This window comes from Primulina huaijiensis, chromosome 3 (genome assembly GCF_012295235.1).
Source record: "Primulina huaijiensis isolate GDHJ02 chromosome 3, ASM1229523v2, whole genome shotgun sequence".
Taxonomy (NCBI): domain Eukaryota; kingdom Viridiplantae; phylum Streptophyta; class Magnoliopsida; order Lamiales; family Gesneriaceae; genus Primulina; species Primulina huaijiensis.
Window position 1 is genome coordinate 27299033 of NC_133308.1, and position 20514 is coordinate 27319546.

Here is a 20514-nt window from a genome sequence, read left to right on the forward strand (position 1 = left end):
TAATTTAATACTTTATATAATTTAATTAATTTGTTTAATAATTAAGAACATATTTTTTTTTTTGAAAAAATAATAATTCTTCAAAAAAAATAAAAATTTAGTCATGGCGTGAGAAATATATATTTTCTTAGTAAAGAAATATATTTTTTATTAGTTACATTTTAGAAAAAATGTGTGTTTAGATAAATGATACGAATACTCGATGGTTGTTTGGGTGAATTTACTATATTTGTCTTTTTATAATTATAAAATTTTTGCACAAACATCTCGTCTAAATTTTATTGAAAATCAATTTTAATAAAATAGCTCTATGCAATCAAAATTTTACAGTTTGAAACATCAATTTGAGATCCAAAAATTAAATCAAAGTATAATTTCGAAAAACAAAAACATTATGTCATATTCCATAAAAGGAAACAAACTTTGGTCAAAATATTAAATTTTGTTGATAAATCATATTTTTCCTCATCAAGATTTGTAATCCAGAATGAAACCATATGCTTCATATTGTGTTATATTTCTTGCTAAAAAAATATAAACTCATCGTTTATATTTGTTTAGCCTCAAATTAAGTATAATATCGAAGAGAGGATTTCATTCCTTGTAATCCAACACAGAGATAATTCTCTGGGTCAGAAATTATCTTGCAACATCAACAATTTTCAAAATATATGAAAGTAGTAAAGTGCTCAAATTTCTCAAAATCACTTCTCATCTTGTGTCAAAATCTAATCTTACTTGAATCCGCAGATCATGTTACTGATACAGAAGGATCTAAATGCAAAAGGCTACAGCAGTCAGAACAACCCTGCAAGAGATTCTTACGAAATCTTGATTGTCCAATCGTCTGCAATTCGAATGTTAGGCTTACGGATGGTCAGTACCGATGAGCTCTGCCCTCCTCGAAGAAGGAGTGGCCCCCATTCAATGTCAACCTTCTGGTTTGCTGGTTCAATCAGAGCGGTTTTTGGTTGATGAGACAGACCTAAAAGTATTATTCTCTCCACTGTGCATTCTGAGGCAAATTTGTTGCCGCCAGCTCCTAGAGGCGCCAAGTTTGAAGACATAAGCTTTCCGTTCAAGAATGTAAAGCGACGGTGTATGTAGGCTCCTTGCTGGAATTCAAAGCTCTTTCCATTGTCAACATAAAGATCACCTGCAGCAGCTTTGGAACTATTAAGAGCTATAACCTGTGAGGCGAAAGAAATGGAAATTAGTATAACATGTTATCCAATAAGGGAAGGATAGCCGGCAGAAGCCAATTACTCCGCTGGCATAAGTAAGATTCATGGCCTTGTTACATGAGATATATGAATTGGTCGTCTGATCAAGAGTGCAGATGGAACCATATTCCAAAAAGAAATAAAAAAAAGACTAGCCAAGTCGTTATATTTCATTCATGATTTGCTCATTTGTGCTCATCTTAAGCTTAAAAAAGTAAATAGAACTGTGAAGGAACGCATAGAAGACATTTTATGTAGAATGGCCGCCCGAGATACACACTCATAGTGAAGCAAAAAGATGATAATCAAATTCATATTTTTACCATTTATATCAACAAAGATAATCAAATTTCATATCATTTACTATTGGTGTCATTGGTATGAACATTCACTTTTTATAGAGGAAGAATTTAAGTGCAAAAGTAAACTGTAAAAACTAAAATTTCCCTCGAATATAAAGTTTCACAAACTGCAAAAGTAGTGGAAGAAACAAAACGGAGTGAGGAGGGTGGGTGAGATTAATTCCCGCATTTCTGAGTGAGTGAGCTCACTTCTACAAAAATTCCAAAAGAGGATCAAGCCTAAACTTCGAAAGCATACCAGAGTGTACGGATCGTTTTCCATTTGAGTTGAGCTCCTTCGGAACCTATCTTTTCTTGGTATGATTGTACCAGCCCGTTGAAAAGCAGGGATGCTATCTTCTAAAGCTTCCAACTTATGTGTTGCGCCTCCCTTGTAAGCAGCCCCAGTTTTCATGTCAAACCAAGATTGATCTCCAGGAAGATAAACTGGAACGTGTTTAGCTCCCTGTATAAAATTTTACCATCCATTCATCAGAAGTTTCAAAGAGAAACATGAATATCTCACATTGAAAGTAAAAATAAATCTGGTTATAGCGAGACCTTAGTATATATTCCTTGCACCAAGAGAGCATCTCCAACCATAAATGATTCGTCGTTGCTGAACGTATTCTCATCAGAAGGAAATTCCATCCAAAGTGGGCGAGCTACAGGAATACCACTGGTGTTTGCTTCTCTGAATAACGTGTAAAAGTAAGGAAGTAGCATATAGCGTACATGAACGGCTTCCCTCATTAGTTCCGTATTTCGCTCCCTGCATCAAACATAGAGCTCATTCATATCATATACAAGACAAATTTGTAAATTTGTTGATAAATATAGAAGGGATACATAGGGTCGGTGCAGTAAGTAGAATCAAACAGTTCTGAAGAAAGTGGAGATGAATAGTGAAAAAGGTACAAACAAAGTTAGTTTCAGTTAGCCATATAGTATTAATTTTACCACACACCAGGAAATTCTATTAATGAAATTATTGGAAGATTGAAAAAAAAACCCACGTCAGTGCAAAAATATAATATTATTGAAGTTTCACTACACTTGCACATATCACATACCACAGTGACTGAAGCACATGACCAACTAATCAGAGTGATAATAAAGAAAGGGAACTGATTGATCGGTTATCAGAATAACAGAACGATGAAGTCTTAGCTTATTGTATCAATTCACACAATTGTCTGCAACAATCTCCCGTCACCAGTTATCCTTCCTTTTCTTAGATTTGACGAGGAGATCCGAGGGTCTTGTAAACGATATACAAGGTTTCGCCAAGCTTCTCAAGATCAACACCAATAATTATACATCACAAAATCCTGTTTCATAACAGCTACTGACACCATGCACATCAGTGAAACAGATCAATCTTTCGTGCCCTTGCAATGCATGTACTTTATAAGGAGAATATTAATTCCACAAGCTAAAACCTAAGCAGAAAAGACACCCGGTGAATATCTATTACTATATTATAACGAAAAAGGGCTTTTGAATAACCGTTTTGTATTTTATGTGATCGATCTTCCACAATTACGCTTATCTTCCATTACCAACAAGCTTTCTTCAAGGGGAAAAATGTGTATTTTGTATTTGTTTCCTTCAAAATGTCAGAGAGGAAGATAAAACCGAAGTGATGATTGGAATTCAAAGGAGCACAACTTTTTTTCAGGGAAGAGAAACGTGTGGATACGATGTTGCGATGTACAATTAATCATCAAAGTATCACCATTCAAAATTGCTTCACGGTGATGCACTGATGCTACAATACCTTGGGTTTTCTTTATTTACATTTTTCTTGTTTCCTAATTTCTGGTTTTCTTATCTCATTTATCCTTCTCATTTTTGCATTTTTTGAATGTTGAAAAAAGGAATTGATTCCACAGGAGGCAAAAAAATAAAGTTAATACCTATATTACTTACCATAAATTATGATGAAGTTGTATTACACGCCCATTTTTAATCACTAGTTATTACGATGTCTCCCTCTCTCTCACATAATCTAAACACCAAAACTCTAGACTCGTGCTTAAACATGAGTAGGATATCTTCTCAAATCATTCCTCGATGATCAGTTACAACACAGTGCAATTGCATCTATAAGTCATGATCATTGCCTAATCTTAAATTCAAATATCCATGTGAGAAGTGGTAGGAGCAGAAGCCAGAAATGAGATGGAATGCTAACAATTAAAATGAAACATTTGAGCCCACAAATCAGATGTCATGGCATCTGTGTGATATTTGATCATGGAGCAGCAGCAAAGTTACAATCTACATACAGAAAAATAATTGAAACGTAGGATAGTTAGAACACATAAAGATTATTATTTCTCTCCAGAGTTTTCTACCCAAGGAAAGGAGGTAATCAAGTAAGGCTTCAACTTCAACTGCCTATTAACGAATTTACGAAATGATAAGAAAACTTTGACATTCAATCATAAATCACTTGGCTTCGATTGATCTAGGGTAACTTTCACAGTCTCATGGAGTAAATGACTTGCTTTCAAACTGTTTTAAAATGCAACATACCGTCCAACCAGTCAACCAAACTTTTATTTCTCTAACAAAATTAACGTGTCAGGGATTTGAGTAGATTGGGTCTAAATAGTTTAGAGAGTTTTATGGGTTCAAATGAATTGGGCCTAGAAGTTACTAGAGGAGGGGAAAAAGTTAAATAAATAAGAATAGAGTTGGTTGGAGGGGCACTCACGTTTGTTTTCTTGATTTTGCTAACTTGAGCTAGGGTAGGGAGAGAGCTATGTTTCATGGATACGGATATCGTATTGAATACGATACAGATACTTTAAAATTTGAAAATATAAGACTCGATAGGCTAAGAAATTANGTACGCACGTGTGAAATATACAAAGATGATATGCGGAGAATAATTCTCACCTTATTCTCACTATCTTTTATTTCTCAACCATTAACTCAATCAATGATACCTCGATAAAGTTCAGATTTATTTTTTGCTTGAGTCCTTGAATACTAACATAATTGAGTTGTTTTAGGTTTGATATACATATAAGTATATAGTGTTGCAATATTCTGTCTAAATCTAAAAATAATAAAATATTTATTAATGTGATCCCTAATCAGAATCGTATTCTTACTACAACTGTGACGCCTATGTTAATAATATAGTTAGACTATGAGTATTCATAGTGATAAAACAAAAACGAATATATCAATTTTAATTTTTTTTACAACCACCATAATTTTTAAATTTTTCATTATATATTTTGAAGTTATAAAGTTCTTTACATAAATCATGTCATTGAAAAAATAGCTACAAGTTGCATAAAACATGAAGGCAATTGTAATATTTTTAAAAAAAACATAAGAAAATTTTAAAAATCTTATTAGTTGTTTTAAGTAACTTAAATATAAGAGTAGTTTGTTTCACATAAAAACGATTTGAATTCATTTTGATTCCTCCTTTTCTATTACTTCGATGTATCTAAGAGTAAATGTTTCACACAAAATCAATTTAAACTCATTTTGATTCTTTTGAAATGTTCTCTTATTCATCCAACTATTATTTGTCTTTGTCATGTCTAAGGTTTTACAATTTGGCTCATTGACAATCGTCGACACCCAAGTCAATGCAATCCTCATTATGTCCACCATTTGCTTAGTATAAGGCTTTGCAATTGCACGGTTGATCACAATTATAAGAATTAAGAAATAAAAGTTGTGTATTGAGTAACAAATATAACTTTTTACCCGGAGATCAAGAAATGTTATAAGTAAAATATTAATCTTTCACTATCACTTAATTTTGTTAATAATTTCATAATCATCAATATTGATTAGTTCTAGTAGCTTAATATTGCATTGTATTGTAAAAAATAACGAGAAAATTAGTTACAATAATAATATATTTTTTACACGAGTACATAAAAATATCCATGTTGTTGAGTTTACTTTTGGTCTATTAATTTATCACTTAAATTTTTGTGGTCCCTAAATATTTTTGTTCAATATTTTTTGTCTCTAATCTTCAAAATTAATATATAATTAGTCCTAGTTATTAATTTGATGTCTAAAATTAACAACTTAATATATTGTAGAGATATATATAAATATATATATACATAAATAAATAAAATGTACAACTTCATAAGAGTAATTTAAGAAGAAAAAAAATCAAATTTTTTTTGCCGAAGCGTATCCCCGTCGTGTCCATGGGGTATCATTACCGTGTCCAAGACATATCCGACTGGTCAAACCTACAAAAAATCAACGAAACGGATTTTTCCGTATCCGACATGTGTATCGACGTGTCATATCTCTGTCCGATACTTCAGGAAAAAAAATTTTAGGAATATCCGTGCTACATATGGAGAGAGGAGTGACTTTCTTCTTGTAAAGGATTTATTCCTTGGCTAGGTGTTTCACTTGTATTATTGTAGTTCTTGTTGCTTTGAGTCACTGTAATCGTGCGACGTTCTTTGATTCACTATTTTCTACATATCAGTTTATATTCTCTCTATTTTGTGCTGTGGTTGTATCAATATGCAAGAAAACATTAGCCTCATTCTAGCATCTACCTAAAGGTGGAAAAGATAATACCGTACCCGAACAACCAAGGTTCTCGTCTCTTGGTATCATGATGAGCATGGGCTCTAAAGAAGGGATAATAGGCACCCAGCTGATACCAGCGAACCAACAACTCAGTATCCGGATTTCCGAAAAATCCACCAACATCCGCACCTACAGAGTAGAAATAAAATCAATAAAGATTAAATTCATACATACTGGTATGCGATAACAACACAGAGAATATACTAACCAGAGAACGATATCCCTGTGAGACCAAGTGTCAAGATCATGGGAACTGAAACCCTTAAATGTTCCCATTCAGCTGTATTATCTCCAGTCCAAACTGCTCCATATCTTTGACTTCCAGGGAAAAATGCTCTTGACAAAACGAAAGGGCGTTCTTTCCCCTCCACGCGCTTAACAAGTCCATCCGATGTTGCCATGTGAAAGTAATAGCCATATGCATTATGCAACTCTCGATGCTCAACATCTCCATAGTGTAAAGCATCTCTAGGCATCGAAACCTGACACAGAAAAAATAACCACTTTTTCATTTAATAACAATCAAATTCAACCATACATAAGTAGTGTATCGTCAAACTGGAATTACACGGTAGGGCAATCACTAGTTACATAGATGATTTGAGAAATAACTAAACCAATATTTTTAATGAAGGCAAGACACGAGAATATCATTCATTTCATTTCTCACCGAGGAAAAATAGCTTGTAAGAAATTGAAGAATGTCCAAAATATTATAATGTTTCATTACCAAGTAACTTGTATAGAAGTAAAGTTATTGGGAGAAAATTGATATAAAACTTGGGATTGGAAATACAGAAATTCAAAAGTAAAAAAAAAAATCTATACGGGATTATTAGCTTTGATGGCACAAAACAAAATTAATCATAGAAGACAGAGAAATTTTATTGCCTTGGACCTTCGACGATTGAAATGCAGCAAGAAGATTCATCCAATTAATGAAGAGGTATCAAATGAAACAATTATAAAACCACAGAGCTCCTGAGTCATTAAACTACCTCGGTTATTCAAAAGTTATACTTGCTATGTCAATAGAAGTTGTTGGTCCACTTCAATATCCTTGAGCAGAGATCTCTCCCTTCTAAATTCCTTGACCAGAAAAAGTCATCCTCACTAGTGAAACGGCTTAAAATGAAAGATCCATCTAACATGTTAATAGCACCATGCCACTACCGAAACCAGTTCACCATATACACCCACACCACACTAATACCGGTTAGCATGTATGCTCTTACCAAAAATATTAATGTTTCAGTTAACGTGATTTCAAACATCTGATAGTCTGTTTCAACTTTCGAATGCAGCAAAAAGTGCATAACAGGAATCAAAATTTATAATATTCTATCCTATCTTGATAACCTAGAATATCATAAGAATGAGATTGACATGCCTGCATCAAAATTTAAAGAAATGCATGAATCTCATTAGTTTTTGATATTATCTACAAATTAAAGCAGTTGAAATAGGTAGGTAAAAAAAAGTAACAATACGCTTGAGATATTAGCAGTACTAGGTTTTCATTTAGTGCAACAACGAAACAAAACAAATTTTAATATTAATTTAACAAGAAAAAGTGTGAGCCCAATAAGTAACAAGAACCAATAGAGAATCACTCAAAAGTTTACCTCTGGACCATTGAATACAGAAGGTTCATTCATGTCGTTCCAGATGTGCAAGGATGGAGTTGAACCAACGTAACTGTCAAATGAAAATTTCCCAGCCCACCAGGACCTAATCTCTGGACTCAGCATATCCAAGTATGAAGAGGAGCCAGACCAGCACCAACCATCAAAATCCTTTCCAGTCGCATCCTTCACATAGTATCCCTTTTGGGAAGCCTCCTTATGTATGTAATATGACTCATCCCGCTTAATGTGAGGATCCACAATCGTGACCATATGCCTACCTTTGGCAGCCAATTTCTTCTGCATCTCATCAGGGTTCGGGAATAAAGCCTTGTCCCATGTAAAATATCTCTTCCCATCTGTATGCTCGATATCAAGCCATAAAACATCATACGGAATATCATGTTCATCAAATTTGGAGTCGACATTGTAAACGTCCTCCTCATCCCGATAATTCCATCTACATTGATGGTAAGCAATGGCAAACAACTGTGGCAATGCCGGAGTTCCTGTCACACCAGTATACTGCCTCACTACATCTTTTGGCCCCGGACCGACAAAAAAGAAAGCATCCACCACACCAGCCTCACTCATCCAAAAGGTATCAACTCTCTTCTGATCAGAAGGCAACCTTAAGATTGAAGAGAAGTCGTCATTCCAGCCAGGCCCCAAAACATCAATCTGCATTTCAGCAGCATTGAGCCAGAAAAACCCAGAACTCCCTCGTGACTTCCCATGTGAAATCATGAAAGGAATGGTCCCATAAAGCCCAAAAGGTGAATCATGGAGGTACTCAAAGACATCAAGATTAAACAACCTATAGGGCTCAGAGTCCTCAACACCAGGCCCTCTAGTTGGCTTCAAAGCTAGACTGGTGGCATGTTCAGGAATGCCATAAACAAAATCAGCCTCATAAAAAGATACGTCAAAGCTAATACTTTGCGGTCCGTACGGCCGTGTATCAGTGTGACTTCTAAATCTCTCCTCCCAATCCTCGTTTTCCTCCTTTTTCTCCCTCAACTGTTCAAAATCAAACAAACCATTCGAGTTCAAAGACAACACCTTTTTCCCATTTTTACCACTCTCCCTCACAAATACCTCAAAAGGGGCATGCCTAATCACACCTTCATACCCATCAGAAAGATAAAAAACTGACAAAGTACCCGAACCATCCTTGCTTTCTTCCTCTTTCACCCTCTGCAACCACAGCCTCTTCTCCAAAAACTCCGGCAAAATGACATCGGGAACCTCGAATCTCTTCTTCCGGGGGCCTAGACTTTGGTCCTCATCAATCTTGAGCCTCAAAACACCATCTTGATAAGCCGATAATGTAAGAACTAAAGGCTTATTGGTGATGGGCTGCTCCAGATTCTCGCCATTTTCTACACCATTTTCTCTCTGGATAAGTTTAGCTACAAGATCACCTTCAGTAACAGATATATCGGTGGCGATTAATGAGCACACCCCAGGTTTCCTAGATCGGGCACGTTTGCAGAAAGGGGTCTGATTACAGTTCCGGAATTCATCTTTCTTCCAAGAAAACACGCAGTTTATGAGAAGAAGAATGAACAAACAGATGCTCAGCGGTTTTCCCATGAATCGTAATTTTCTAGCAAGGAAATCTCAGTTTGTGGAAATCATGAAAATGGTGGCCGTTGATTGGGGAAGAAAGAATTACTCCGTAGAGTCTAATAAGCAAAGAAGCTAGAAGTTTGTGAATCAGGCCATCGGAAATTCGGAATAGAGGTTTTATATCAGATCCACCCCACATTCTAACAAAAATACCAATTTAGCCTTAGAGAGAAAATCACCTCGGATCGGGACTCAATTATATGAAAGGAATATCTTATCTAATTCGAAATGTTAAAAATATTATTTTTTAAAAATTTTTGTTTAAACTGGTCGACTTGTTAGATCTATAAGATCATATAACAAGAGATATACTTTTAAAATTTAATATCGATTTTCACTTAATTAACATATGATTTATTTGATTATTAGGTAAATAAATTTCAAAAAATTAACTTAGAATTTATGGAGTAATAATAAATTGATTATTTTGCAAATAGGTTGCACGTGTATATATAGCTTATTAATTCTTTAAAACATATTTTCTTGTAAAATGCAAGATCTAGTTATTAATAATATAATTAAATTAAAATAATTGTTATTATAGATTAGATTCATATAACCTATGAAAAATAATTAAGTTGGAGATAATAAAAATAATTTATGAATGAATGATGAGAATTTTATTACGTAAATAAATACATTTGAATAGTTTATCATCATATATTTTTATTAAATTATTTTTAATAAAAATAATTGTTAATATTTGACAAATTACGTACCCATATCTTTTAATTATGTATACAAATTTATTATTTTCTTCTCACTACTTTATTATCAGTTTATTTTAATTTCTTTTTCATTTTTCGCCTTTTTGAATCTATTATAATCTTGTGCTTTCAATTACTACTACTACTATAATAATAAAAATTATAAAAAATTTATTATAATAATTTTTTAATAATATAATATAATTGCCATTATACAATTATTAAAGTATTATTTTTTTGAAATATTATCGACTAGTAATTCAAAAAATTAAAGAATAAAATGTTGCAAATATAATCAGGAAGAATTAACGTTACTCTTAATGAACTTGTTGGGTAAAAAAGTATAAATAAACATACAGAAAAAAGGATGTTAAAATCATGTACTTATGTGTGAAATCTATACAGTTGAAGGTTGAATATGTAAATAAATGTGAGAATATCTGCAAATTCGGCGATTTTAACAGTTTTCAGAGCTCAAGCACCACCACTGTCCGAACGGCTAATGGCATTCTCTTCTGTTCCCAGATTTTCCACCTTTTCGACGATTTCTTTACATATTTCGGAACGCTCTCCTAGTATTCAGCTGCCCGTTATTCATTCTTCCAAGTTCAGAAACGGGGATTACAGAAATACGAGACTTGAATGTAAATTACAGCGCTGTCACGCGGGAGCCAAGGAGCAACGGAGTGGTGGGTCGCCGGCGACGAAGAAGAAAAAGAAACCCAGTAGCAGGAATTTGATAGAAGATGATTTTGTCATCGAAAAAAGTGGTGGGGTCGGCGGTGGTGGTGGAGTTGAGGTGCTAGAGTCACCGTCTCAGCCGGGGTACGCTGCGTTGCCGCTGCCAAAGCCGCCGGCTGGTTTCGTGTTGGATGAACAAGGGAAAGTTCTGATGGCTTCTAATAAACGTATCGTCAGAATCGTGAGTTTATCACTGTTTTCGTTTCTTATTTGTGAGAATGCGTGCTTATTCGCGCGTTTTGCGACTGTGCTTTGTTTCTGTTTTGAGATTTTGATCGTAGTTTGTAACACGAGAACTGAGTGCATTCGGAGTGCATTTTTTTACCTTAGTTCGAACAGTGTAGGGGTGGATTTTGTGTAACTTTAGGGCTGCATCAATTCATTGAAAAGCAAAATGACATTCTCTGGGAGAGGAGCTGTTCGAATGAATTCCTTTTGATGGGTAAATTAACAACTCGTCTTTCAAATTTGTTGCAATGGAATATGGGACTTGTGATTATTGGATTCGAGTCATTTGACTGTTTAAGTGAGTAACCCGGGATGATTAGCCAACTTTGTGTGTGGTACAAAATTCGGAATCCAAAAGATCATTTATAAAGTGTCTGTGGACTGTAAAGTGATAAATTCCAGTTTCAAGATAGTCATAAAACTTTTTTTGTGGTTACCAAAGTTCTTTCATTTTGTTTAGGAATGCGATTCATGAGATAGAGTTGTCTATTTTTATCCTCCTTGAAAGAATTCAATTTTTTTAGTGGAGTCTGTGAAAACAGATAGTTATTTAAGAGAAAGAGTGACGCTTCGATTTGAAACTAGATTCACGATTCTGTTCATCAACTTGTGTGAGTTATACTGCCAATATTTTTTTAAATTTTAATGAATTATGGAACAGTTTATGTATCACTTAACTTCGGTTGACTGGACATGCAGAATGTTCATTTTCCATTTTGTGGTTATGATCGATGAATTTCTGCTTGCTTGATAAATCTCTGAAGGCTTTTGTCTCTTCAATGATGGATGACCAATGTAAATTAATCTCATTGCATAATGGGTATGTTTTGTGTTTGATTTGAGATTTTATTATCTCGTTTTTTTCATCTTGCTGAGAATTTCCTGAACTGTAAAATTTTCTCCATTGTAAAGGATTCCAAGCCAGGTTGGGCAGGCAGTACAAAAGTTTTTCTAGTTGTTTGATTTTTAATAACTTGTATATTTTCTTCTGGGAGTTTCTTGTTCTTTTCTGTGCTTCAATACTTTTCTTTTATTTTTCATTTTTTATTATTTTCTCCTGTTAATTACACTATCTATCCATTTTTTATTGATCATCTCGTCGCATTCAACAGTTTGTTGTTAGTGATTTATAATAACTGGGAGTTACTTGCAGGTCGATTCTACTAATAACCTTCCCTTGGATTGTGTTATAAGGAGGATATTTATAAATTCATGCGGAGATGAGTGCATGTTAGTCTGTCCAGTTGATATGTAAGTGATATTGCAGGTTGTGATCAAGCGAATCAATTCATTCTTCTGTGAAAAGAACAGTTATTATTTACAATTCTGGCAGGCCTGTTCAGATTTTGAAGAGCGTCAATGTTGAAGGATGGTCTGCTGTAAGTCTAAAAACACTACTTCAGTTAGATTCATCGTGTTAGGTACGGCTAAAGTGTTTTTCTCAAAATACTTTCTTAGTCACGAATGGAATTTGCCTTTTTGTTCTCTTTGTGAGAGAAGCTGTCTCATTTCTGAATCCTTTTTCTTAAAACTCATGCCTGAAGGTGTATTTAATTATATGCTTGAAGGTGTATTTTATTATATGCTTGAATTGGGAGGTGCATTGTTTCTTCAATATATGCACAAGGTATCTTTCTTAGTGGAATCTTAATTAACATCCATAGTGGCACGCTTATGGCATAAAGCTTTCTTGATGCTAATCAATGAATGTTACAGATCACCTATTGGTCATTTTTATATTCTGAATGACGTCTTAAGTAAATATTCAAGTGCTGATGAGGCATGGAATGCTCTTCCCTGAAATTGGGAGGTAGGGTTGATGAAGATGATATATGCTATAAGGAATGTATTGGTTGTTGAGGGGTTTTGTACCGCATTCAGGTGGTTTGGAGCATTTTTGTTAGAACTCCATTAGCGTTTTTTTTGCCTGCTGAAACTTGAAAATAAAGGGGAAAATGCGGCACTTGCAAAACACATGGCCTTTTCTTGTTCCAGAAATATCTTCAACTGCACTTGTATGTGGTTTTGTTGTTGAAGATCAATTGATTATCATTACAGAGCTAATTCCTCCTCCCCTCCCGTTACCTAGAATTAAAATATTTTGTGCTCATCTGCTTTACAGGTCAGTGATGAAGAAGTTGAGGCAATCCTCCCCACTGCAGCTTATACCCTTGCCAAAATACATATGCATCTGGTACACAGCGGGTATGTCAAAGAATCGATATAATCTTTAAATCATAGGCTTTGAAATTTTTTCTCCTGGTATTAAACTCATGAAAAATTGCTTTTTTGTGTATGTTGTAAACTTTCTTACTTTTCTACCTTTAGATTTTGTTACACGGCACGAGGTGGTTTTTGCTATGCAGAGAAAGACATATTTGAAGTTCACATAGGTACACCTCTCTCTTCAAACATTTTCAACCTTCAGAATTTATTACACATCACGAGGTGGTTTTTGCTACACCGAGAAAGACTATTTGACGTTCACGGTACATGATGGATTGGGATATATAATCCACATATTTGAAAATAAGACTACAAAACAGAAGAATGCACATAAAAAGTTCCATGTATAACCAAATATTGCTATTCAAAGTTGAAGTTAAACCCAGAGTAAATATGCTGAATATCTAACTCCTCCCTCCCTTTATATTTCCCTTCCCACATGGGCCTTAAATCCTTGTCCCCATCTATTTGGTCCGTAATATTTAACAGTACACCTCTCTCCAAACATGTTTAAAGCTTGCTCCTTGTTAAGAAGTGGTAATTTGACTCTCTAATTTTCCTCGTAAACAAGCGATGCTCCAATTTTTCCTCTTCGCAAAGCTGAAAATGATTTCAGAAGCTGTTCATTTGTGTGATCTTGAAGCTTGGGCAGAACAGTAATTAACTAGCAAGACGAAATGCTCAGTATGCTTGTGTCTTAATTTTACCTGTCCTGTGTTAATAATGTGTTAGCAAGCCAACCCTCCACCGAGTTATGCACCATTGTACCCCTTACTTGAAATGGTTCACAAGCTTGATGTGTTTGACTGCCTACGTTCCATGGATACGGGTACGGATATCGTATCGAATACGATACGGATACGGCGATACAACAAATTTTGAAAATATAAGATACAATATGGCTAGGATACAATAATTATATATATATATATATATATATAGTATTAAAAATTAAATATTGCAAAGATATAAATATTTATATAAATATATTGTAAAAATATATATACATATTTATGTAAATATATACGATGTACGACTTCAGAGCAGTGATTTAAAAAGAAAAGCCAAAAAAAACCGAAACGTATCCGAAAAACGTGTCTTCGGCGTGTCCTTGCCGTGTCCAAAATGTATCCGACTTGTCGACCCTAAAAAAGTCAACGACATGGATTTTACTATATCCAACATGTGTATCTGTGCGTCGTATCTGTGCGTCGTATCCGTGCCCTATACTTTGGAATTTTTTTTACGGTGTCCGTGCTACATAGTTGACTGTTTAAGAAGATCAATTTTGTTTTTTATTTATTTTTTAAATGCTTAAGAGGATCAAGTTGTAAATTAATTAATTGGTCATTTTGTCAATTCGAGCATGGGTTTGAAAATCGCTGAAGTTCCCTTCTGAGCTTTATAGCTTCAGAAGTTTCAGTGGGATTTATTTTTTAAATGCTTAAGAAGATCAAGTTGTAAATTAATTAATTGGTCATTTTGTGAATTCAAGCATGGGTTTGCCAATCGATTAAGTTCCGTTGCGAGCTTTATAACTTCAGAAGTTCTTAGTGGAGTTAACGCCAGTAGGATTTGACACGAGTGACTTTATTTAGAATACTTATACTGTGAATTTGCAAGTAAGCCAATCACCCGCCTCTATGTCTACATGAAGTTATTGCTCATCACATGCATCTGTGAAAAGCTTTTTAAACATATTTTAAAGGGTCTTCAATCTGCATCCACTAACAATCAGGCTTTTAAGTTGCCATGTCTTAAAAAACAATATATTTCAAGAAATTACTCTTTTTGTCTGCACATTCTTATTTGCTACTGAATTTCAACTTGTTAATGTTTTGGTTTTTGTAGATGGTGGTGAAGATGTAGATGGTTTGCCCACTGAAGGCATTGAAATTGCTTGTTTCCATCTGGTATGATATTTAAACATGTTATATTGACTAGATGTGCTAATCATGGAATGTAATTGTACATGATCTCGCAGTTAAGTGAATTGGTCTAGACCTTTATGGATGTTGCACAAGCTTAAAAAGCACCTGCACACGATGCTGATCTATTAAATAATAATATTTGAATGAAAAACCATTGCATATTATATATGTTTTCAAAGTTGATTTTGATAGTTAAGAAAGAATCTGATTATTATCAATAGAGTATCATGAACGAGGTTAAAAGGGTAAAGGAGATTGCACAAGGAGACCAAACACAAAGCACTCGAGTGCTTTTCCTCCAATCTTAGAGTCTTATACTTATGCCTCTTCTGATCTAAATAATTTTTCCATGCAGGATGGTTCTCATTATATGATATATACGCCTTCTGACCCTCTGTTGTTCGTGGCTGTCAAGGTAACTGTTAATTTTTTAAAAAAAAATTATGTAATCCGATTTTATATTATTGAGATCACGATAAATTCTGGTCTGTAGTTAAGTAGGATTGATTTTTCTAACATATTTATTACCAAATTAATACCTCTCTGGAAGAGTGATTTTTATGTTCTGGCTAAGAGATTAACACAGTTTAGTCTTATTGGCATTGTATCATGCATGTGAGTGTCTTCATAACAACCACATAAATCCTGTATTATGTTCTCCTTCCAACATATTCATACCTATTTAAAATTTAACATTCAATAATTAGTAATAATTTGTGTTAAAGAAAACTTCATTGTGTTCATTGTTCAGTTTTCTTGAAATTTCTTAATTGCACAAGCTTGATTCTTTGCCACAAGGATGTATATATCAATAGCTCAATCCTCCTTGTCTTGTTGCAGGATAAAAATGGTGCCTTACGAATAGCGGATGATGTGAGCATTCTTAGACATACATCTCTTTTAGTTATTTATTTTTCAACTCTTGAGCCTTTGGAGTTTAAAGCAACACTTGAGCACTTCACGATATGATTCACTGCAATATTTGCTCTCTTCTAAAAAAGTGAAGTATCACATACGCAACTTTAAGATAGTCGTGATTTTACTACATAAAGTTCAATGCTATGTGGTTGGCATTGCTGTAAATTTGATGACAATATCATGTATCTTCTAAATTTTTCCTGATGAGTTATAAATCCTTAAGATAAAATTGACTCTTTCACTCTTGGAAACAGGAACTTTTGGATGATCTTGCTGTAGTCGGTGCAATAGATGAAGAGACTGAATTCAATGCCTTAGTGGTATGTATGCCAGCTTAGCTTCCCTTACTGAATCAAGCTAAATATCTTACCGATTCCCCTCACATCTATTGCTGTACTTAGCAGGAAGAAGAAGCAGCTCTTCTTGACTCGTTACTTGGAAAAAGTTGATTCAATTGTCATATTGTCGACAATAGAAAGCAGGTTACCAATGTTTTTTGTTCATTAAAATTTGGCTGGAGTTGCTTTTGAATACAATGTATAGGAATCATGTACTCTGCCATTTTTCAAAATGAAAAGAAATGAATATAAGGCATTTCACCAAGGCATCGACCAAATTTTATCAGAATCTCCCGAGTGTTTTGATATCTTTGGGGTCCGATCGGTTTGCTTGGATGGATGAGATCGGATGCGATAAAAAATTGTGTGATTATTACAATGTTTGAGTTGGAAGTGGAATATTAATGAATAAATAATAATATGTTGAGTTTGATGGATTAAAATTTCAATAATTAATAACATCTTTTCCCAGAGACAACAGAGTATTGACACACTTTTAAATCGGATTTCCAAACTTTACATCATAGATGAAAGGGAATTTCTATAATTACATGTACTAATCCTTGGTGCTGCTGCATTCGAAGAAAAAAATTAGTGTACACTCTGCAAACCCTACTGTTATGTTCATTAATGTTCTTGGTATGTAGTACAACAATGATGGTGTCCCAGAATGTGAATGCTATCTAGGACCCGAGACTTCTTGAGATGACATGTAAGAGAGAGAATTGTGCGAGCTGCTGGTATTAGCACCCGTTGGCTGTCTGTACAACCTTTGCTGGTTTTGCTCATTGTCTTCTCCCAATCTAGACTCCTCAGTAAATCTCCTTCCGTAGAACCTCAAAAAATTGAGCGATTCTATTCTTGGTTCTCCCAAGGGCATTACACCTTCCAACATTCCAACCACATTGGCCATTGAAGGCCTTAAGTTGGGTTCTTCTTGCACACAGCACAGAACAATCCGCACGAGTTTCTCTATCTCCTCTCTTGCAACCCTCCCCATCAGCCTTGGATCTGCCAGCTCCATGTAACGTCCTTCCTCGTGCATGTCCAATGCAAATAGGGGGAAGTAAATTGGTCTTTGCCCAGATTCTGCCGATGAAGGAGATGACTGGCTGTTCCCCCTGTTACTGTCGGTTCTTGAGTTTGCACTCCTGGTTTGAGGAGAGGAATTCTTCTTGCCTCTTATGATTTCCAGAAGCACCATTCCGTAGCTATATACGTCTGTCTTGTCTGAAATTGCTGAACTTGTTAGCCATTCAGGAGCTAGGTAACCCCTAGTGCCTCTGAGAGTTGTAAACCAGTTCGATTCTTCAGGACTCAAGAGCTTTGAGAGCCCAAAATCGGAGATTTTCACCTGAGATTTATCGTGCAAGAGAATGTTCTCTGGCTTGACATCACAGTGAATGATCTTGTGTTCACATCCAGTGTGTAAATATGCCAACCCTTTTGCAGTTCCAAGCGCAATTTCATATCTCTCCTTCCACTCCATAACAGGTTCACCACGAAAAAGGGTGCCATCCAGAGACCCCCGATCCATATACTCATAGACCAAGAATTTTTGCCCTCCATGTGCACAGAACCCCTTCAGTCTCACCAAATTGATGTGGTGAATATTCCCGATAACCGCAATCTCTGTCAAGAATTCTAGTCTCCCTCGGGCTCCCAAACAAGTGATCTTCTTCACCGCTACATCCGTACCATCGTCAAGAGTACCTTTATATACCGTACCAAATCCACCAGAACCAATTTGAGTCTTGAAATTCTCTGTTGCTATTACAAGTTCTTCATATCCAAATCTTACCGGCAACCCAGGTATGGAAACAAAATCCATCTCTTCCTCAGCAGACATGGGATTACCACGGCCCAACTTGGAATTTATACTTTTGCTCCACCTCTTTATCCGACGTCTCCTCAACCAAATTAGAAATGCGACCACAGCGATTGCCATCACCACTGACGATGGCAGCAATATCGCTGCCAAAACCGGGAAATCCGATTTCTTGCTCTCTGTAACACCTATTTGAGTTCCTACGAGTATAGTTTTAATGTATCCTAATCTATCCTCATCCGTGGGCGAGCTCGATTTTGTTATCATTGAACCTATTTGGTTTTCAATCACGTAACATGATCCGGAACCCTGGCTGTAGAAAAACCCCAAACAATAACAGTTGCCAGAGCACAGATTCATACAGGCAGTAAGGTTCGAATAACGTAACACAGGATTGGAAAAGTCATTGGAGAAATAATCCACATCAACCCCCAATGGCGAATACTTTATATTGGTTATATTCGGCTGTGATCCATTACAAGGACCTGGCAAAGCCAAAGACCCATCTGTTGGCACACAAATCCGATTGTTCGTCCTGGGATCACTGTGGAAACCCGGTGCACACTGACATATTCCTCCATTAGTACAATATCCAAGCTTCCCACATGTAACTGGGATTCGGCAGCTATCATCTGGAGCCTTGAACTCTTGCTTGCTTGATCCACCACTAAATTTCGAGACGCTAAACACCCCACTATAATCCAACTTCATAATCCGAAAAGCCGATGGGTCGTCTACAACGTCATCAGAACTATACAACGCAATTCTAATCACAACTTGTGTACCATTTTTTCCCATCAGATACACTCCTGTATAATTCATCACCATGTACTCAACAGCCCAATTACTGTTCCTGGCGGCATTAGCTGTCATTGATAGTTCCCAGTAATTCATCCCATTCCACTTCAGCATTGCGTCGCTGTTTCCAACTACAAAAGAATAGATGCCCTCAGCTGGATCCCCATCTTGATAAGAGGCCACCAACGATTCTCCAACGTTTAATCGTTGCCCCGCAACAATCACGTCAGTGGGGAAATCAAAACTTTCCCACACGGTTTTGTTAGCACCGTCGAGCATGACCAGGTTGCCGGATTCAATCAGCTGCAGAGAAGAAACCGGAGCAAGATTCTGCGGCGTTGACCAAATGGGTATCTTCTGATCGTTGAAAAGAGTCATCCCATCGCGTGAAAACCGGAATTCCGACGATTCTGAAATCGGGGTATTACGATTCGCGGACCAGATAATAACTCCTGAAGAAACGTGAACAACAAGAAGGTAGAAAATTCGGTTTTCGGGTTTCGGGTTAATTAACCGGGCCTCGAAAGACCCGTTACGAGAAACCAAAAATGCACCAGAGGAATCGATGTAATGGTAGTAAGTAGCCGTGAAGTTCGGGGTAATTGAACACGGAACCGTGCCGGACAGAGCTGAGGGGAAGAGTGCACAGAACAAGAAGATGATGGCAATTCTTGGGTTGGAAGATGATGGCAAAAGAAATGGAGACCAAGCAACGGTGGCGGTGGTGGCAGAGGACCCCATGCAGTCCCACGGTGGAGGTGGAGGAGGGGGGAGCAGAAATTTGATGACGTTTCGTGGAGTGGAATTTTCTTCAAATTTGTTGATGTTTAGCCTCATATAATTTGATCATGGTGGCTGTAAATTTTACTTGAGGCGTTAAAATGGAAAGAAAAAACCGAAAGCGACTGTACACTTGTGTTCCTTATCTCTGGTTTTGACCAGATGTGAGGGTGGTGGTGGTGGTGGTGTCGTCGCCTCCCGCTGGTCTCCGCCACTTTTACGGCGGTGCTGGCTATTAAGGCAGACGCCACTCGACGTATGTGCGTGAATACTAAAATCCTCTGTTTTTTTATAAGTTTTTAGATGCTTTTCCGTTTGTTTTTTAAAAAATTTGGAAATCGTACGTTGGTATTTTTTTTAGTAAACTTATAATAGTTTGTAAATCATATTGATCAGATTGTGTGGCATTAAGCGATAAAATGTATACAATGTTCCCAATTTTTTCTTTGGTTTAAATCTGAACAAAGTGGTTTTTTTTTAAAAAAACAAAATCAAGAATCTAAAAATGTGAATTAACGTGTGGAAAACAATTCTCTCATCATTTTACCTTTCATGTGAGATTTTCTGAAATTTGATTTGACAATTTGCCCATCAGAAAA

At 35.8% G+C, this 20514-nt stretch overlaps 3 protein-coding genes and 1 long non-coding RNA gene across 5 annotated transcripts; 2 read left to right on the forward strand and 2 right to left on the reverse strand.

Annotated features, from left to right (window-relative positions):
* Window positions 1-568: 568 nt before the first annotated feature.
* LOC140974260 (probable glucan 1,3-alpha-glucosidase) lies at window positions 569-9557 on the reverse strand. Its single transcript, XM_073437625.1, has 6 exons — window positions 7789-9557; window positions 6372-6645; window positions 6157-6292; window positions 2126-2336; window positions 1824-2030; window positions 569-1190 (listed from the first exon to the last, which is right to left on the reverse strand). The coding sequence occupies exons 1-6, from the start codon at window positions 9382-9384 to the stop codon at window positions 822-824; spliced, it is 2793 nt and encodes a 930-aa protein (XP_073293726.1). The 5' UTR covers window positions 9385-9557; the 3' UTR covers window positions 569-821.
* Window positions 9558-10543: 986 nt separating this feature from the next.
* LOC140974263 (uncharacterized) lies at window positions 10544-16812 on the forward strand. Of its 2 annotated transcripts, none has more exons than XM_073437627.1 (10): window positions 10544-11049; window positions 12250-12347; window positions 12430-12475; window positions 13219-13301; window positions 13425-13489; window positions 15174-15235; window positions 15609-15668; window positions 16094-16126; window positions 16426-16491; window positions 16573-16812. In XM_073437627.1, exons 1-10 carry the CDS (start codon window positions 10630-10632, stop codon window positions 16618-16620), a joined length of 981 nt encoding a protein of 326 aa, XP_073293728.1. In that variant the 5' UTR covers window positions 10544-10629; the 3' UTR covers window positions 16621-16812. The 2 variants fall into 2 exon arrangements, with proteins under 2 accessions (XP_073293728.1, XP_073293729.1); XM_073437628.1 differs by having other exon boundaries at window positions 10545-11049; window positions 16576-16812.
* Window positions 13499-14243, forward strand: LOC140974264 (uncharacterized). The gene is made up of 2 exons (XR_012174750.1): window positions 13499-13666; window positions 13709-14243. It is a non-coding gene; the product is annotated as an uncharacterized lncRNA (long non-coding RNA).
* A 144-nt stretch (window positions 16813-16956) lies between the features above and the next one.
* LOC140974262 (G-type lectin S-receptor-like serine/threonine-protein kinase At5g35370) lies at window positions 16957-20221 on the reverse strand. Its single transcript, XM_073437626.1, has one exon. The coding sequence runs from the start codon at window positions 19970-19972 to the stop codon at window positions 17189-17191; it is 2784 nt and encodes a 927-aa protein (XP_073293727.1). The 5' UTR covers window positions 19973-20221; the 3' UTR covers window positions 16957-17188.
* Window positions 20222-20514: the final 293 nt, after the last annotated feature.

Bases quoted from the DNA above. Each gene is read 5' to 3' on its own strand.
- LOC140974260 (XM_073437625.1), bottom strand. From the start codon at position 9,384: ATGGGAAAACCGCTGAGCATCTGTTTGTTCATTCTTCTTCTCATAAAC. The intron at 6,646-7,788 runs GTAAACTTTTGA...TTTCTGTGTCAG, and splicing joins CTGTATTCAATGGTCCAGAG to GTTTCGATGCCTAGAGATGC. The intron at 2,031-2,125 runs GTCTCGCTATAA...AATTTTATACAG, and splicing joins TGCAAGGAATATATACTAAG to GGAGCTAAACACGTTCCAGT.
- LOC140974262 (XM_073437626.1), bottom strand. From the start codon at position 19,972: ATGAGGCTAAACATCAACAAATTTGAAGAAAATTCCACTCCACGAAAC.
- LOC140974263 (XM_073437627.1), top strand. From the start codon at position 10,630: ATGGCATTCTCTTCTGTTCCCAGATTTTCCACCTTTTCGACGATTTCT. The intron at 12,348-12,429 runs GTAAGTGATATT...CAATTCTGGCAG, and splicing joins TTAGTCTGTCCAGTTGATAT to GCCTGTTCAGATTTTGAAGA. The intron at 16,127-16,425 runs GTGAGCATTCTT...TCTTGGAAACAG, and splicing joins CCTTACGAATAGCGGATGAT to GAACTTTTGGATGATCTTGC.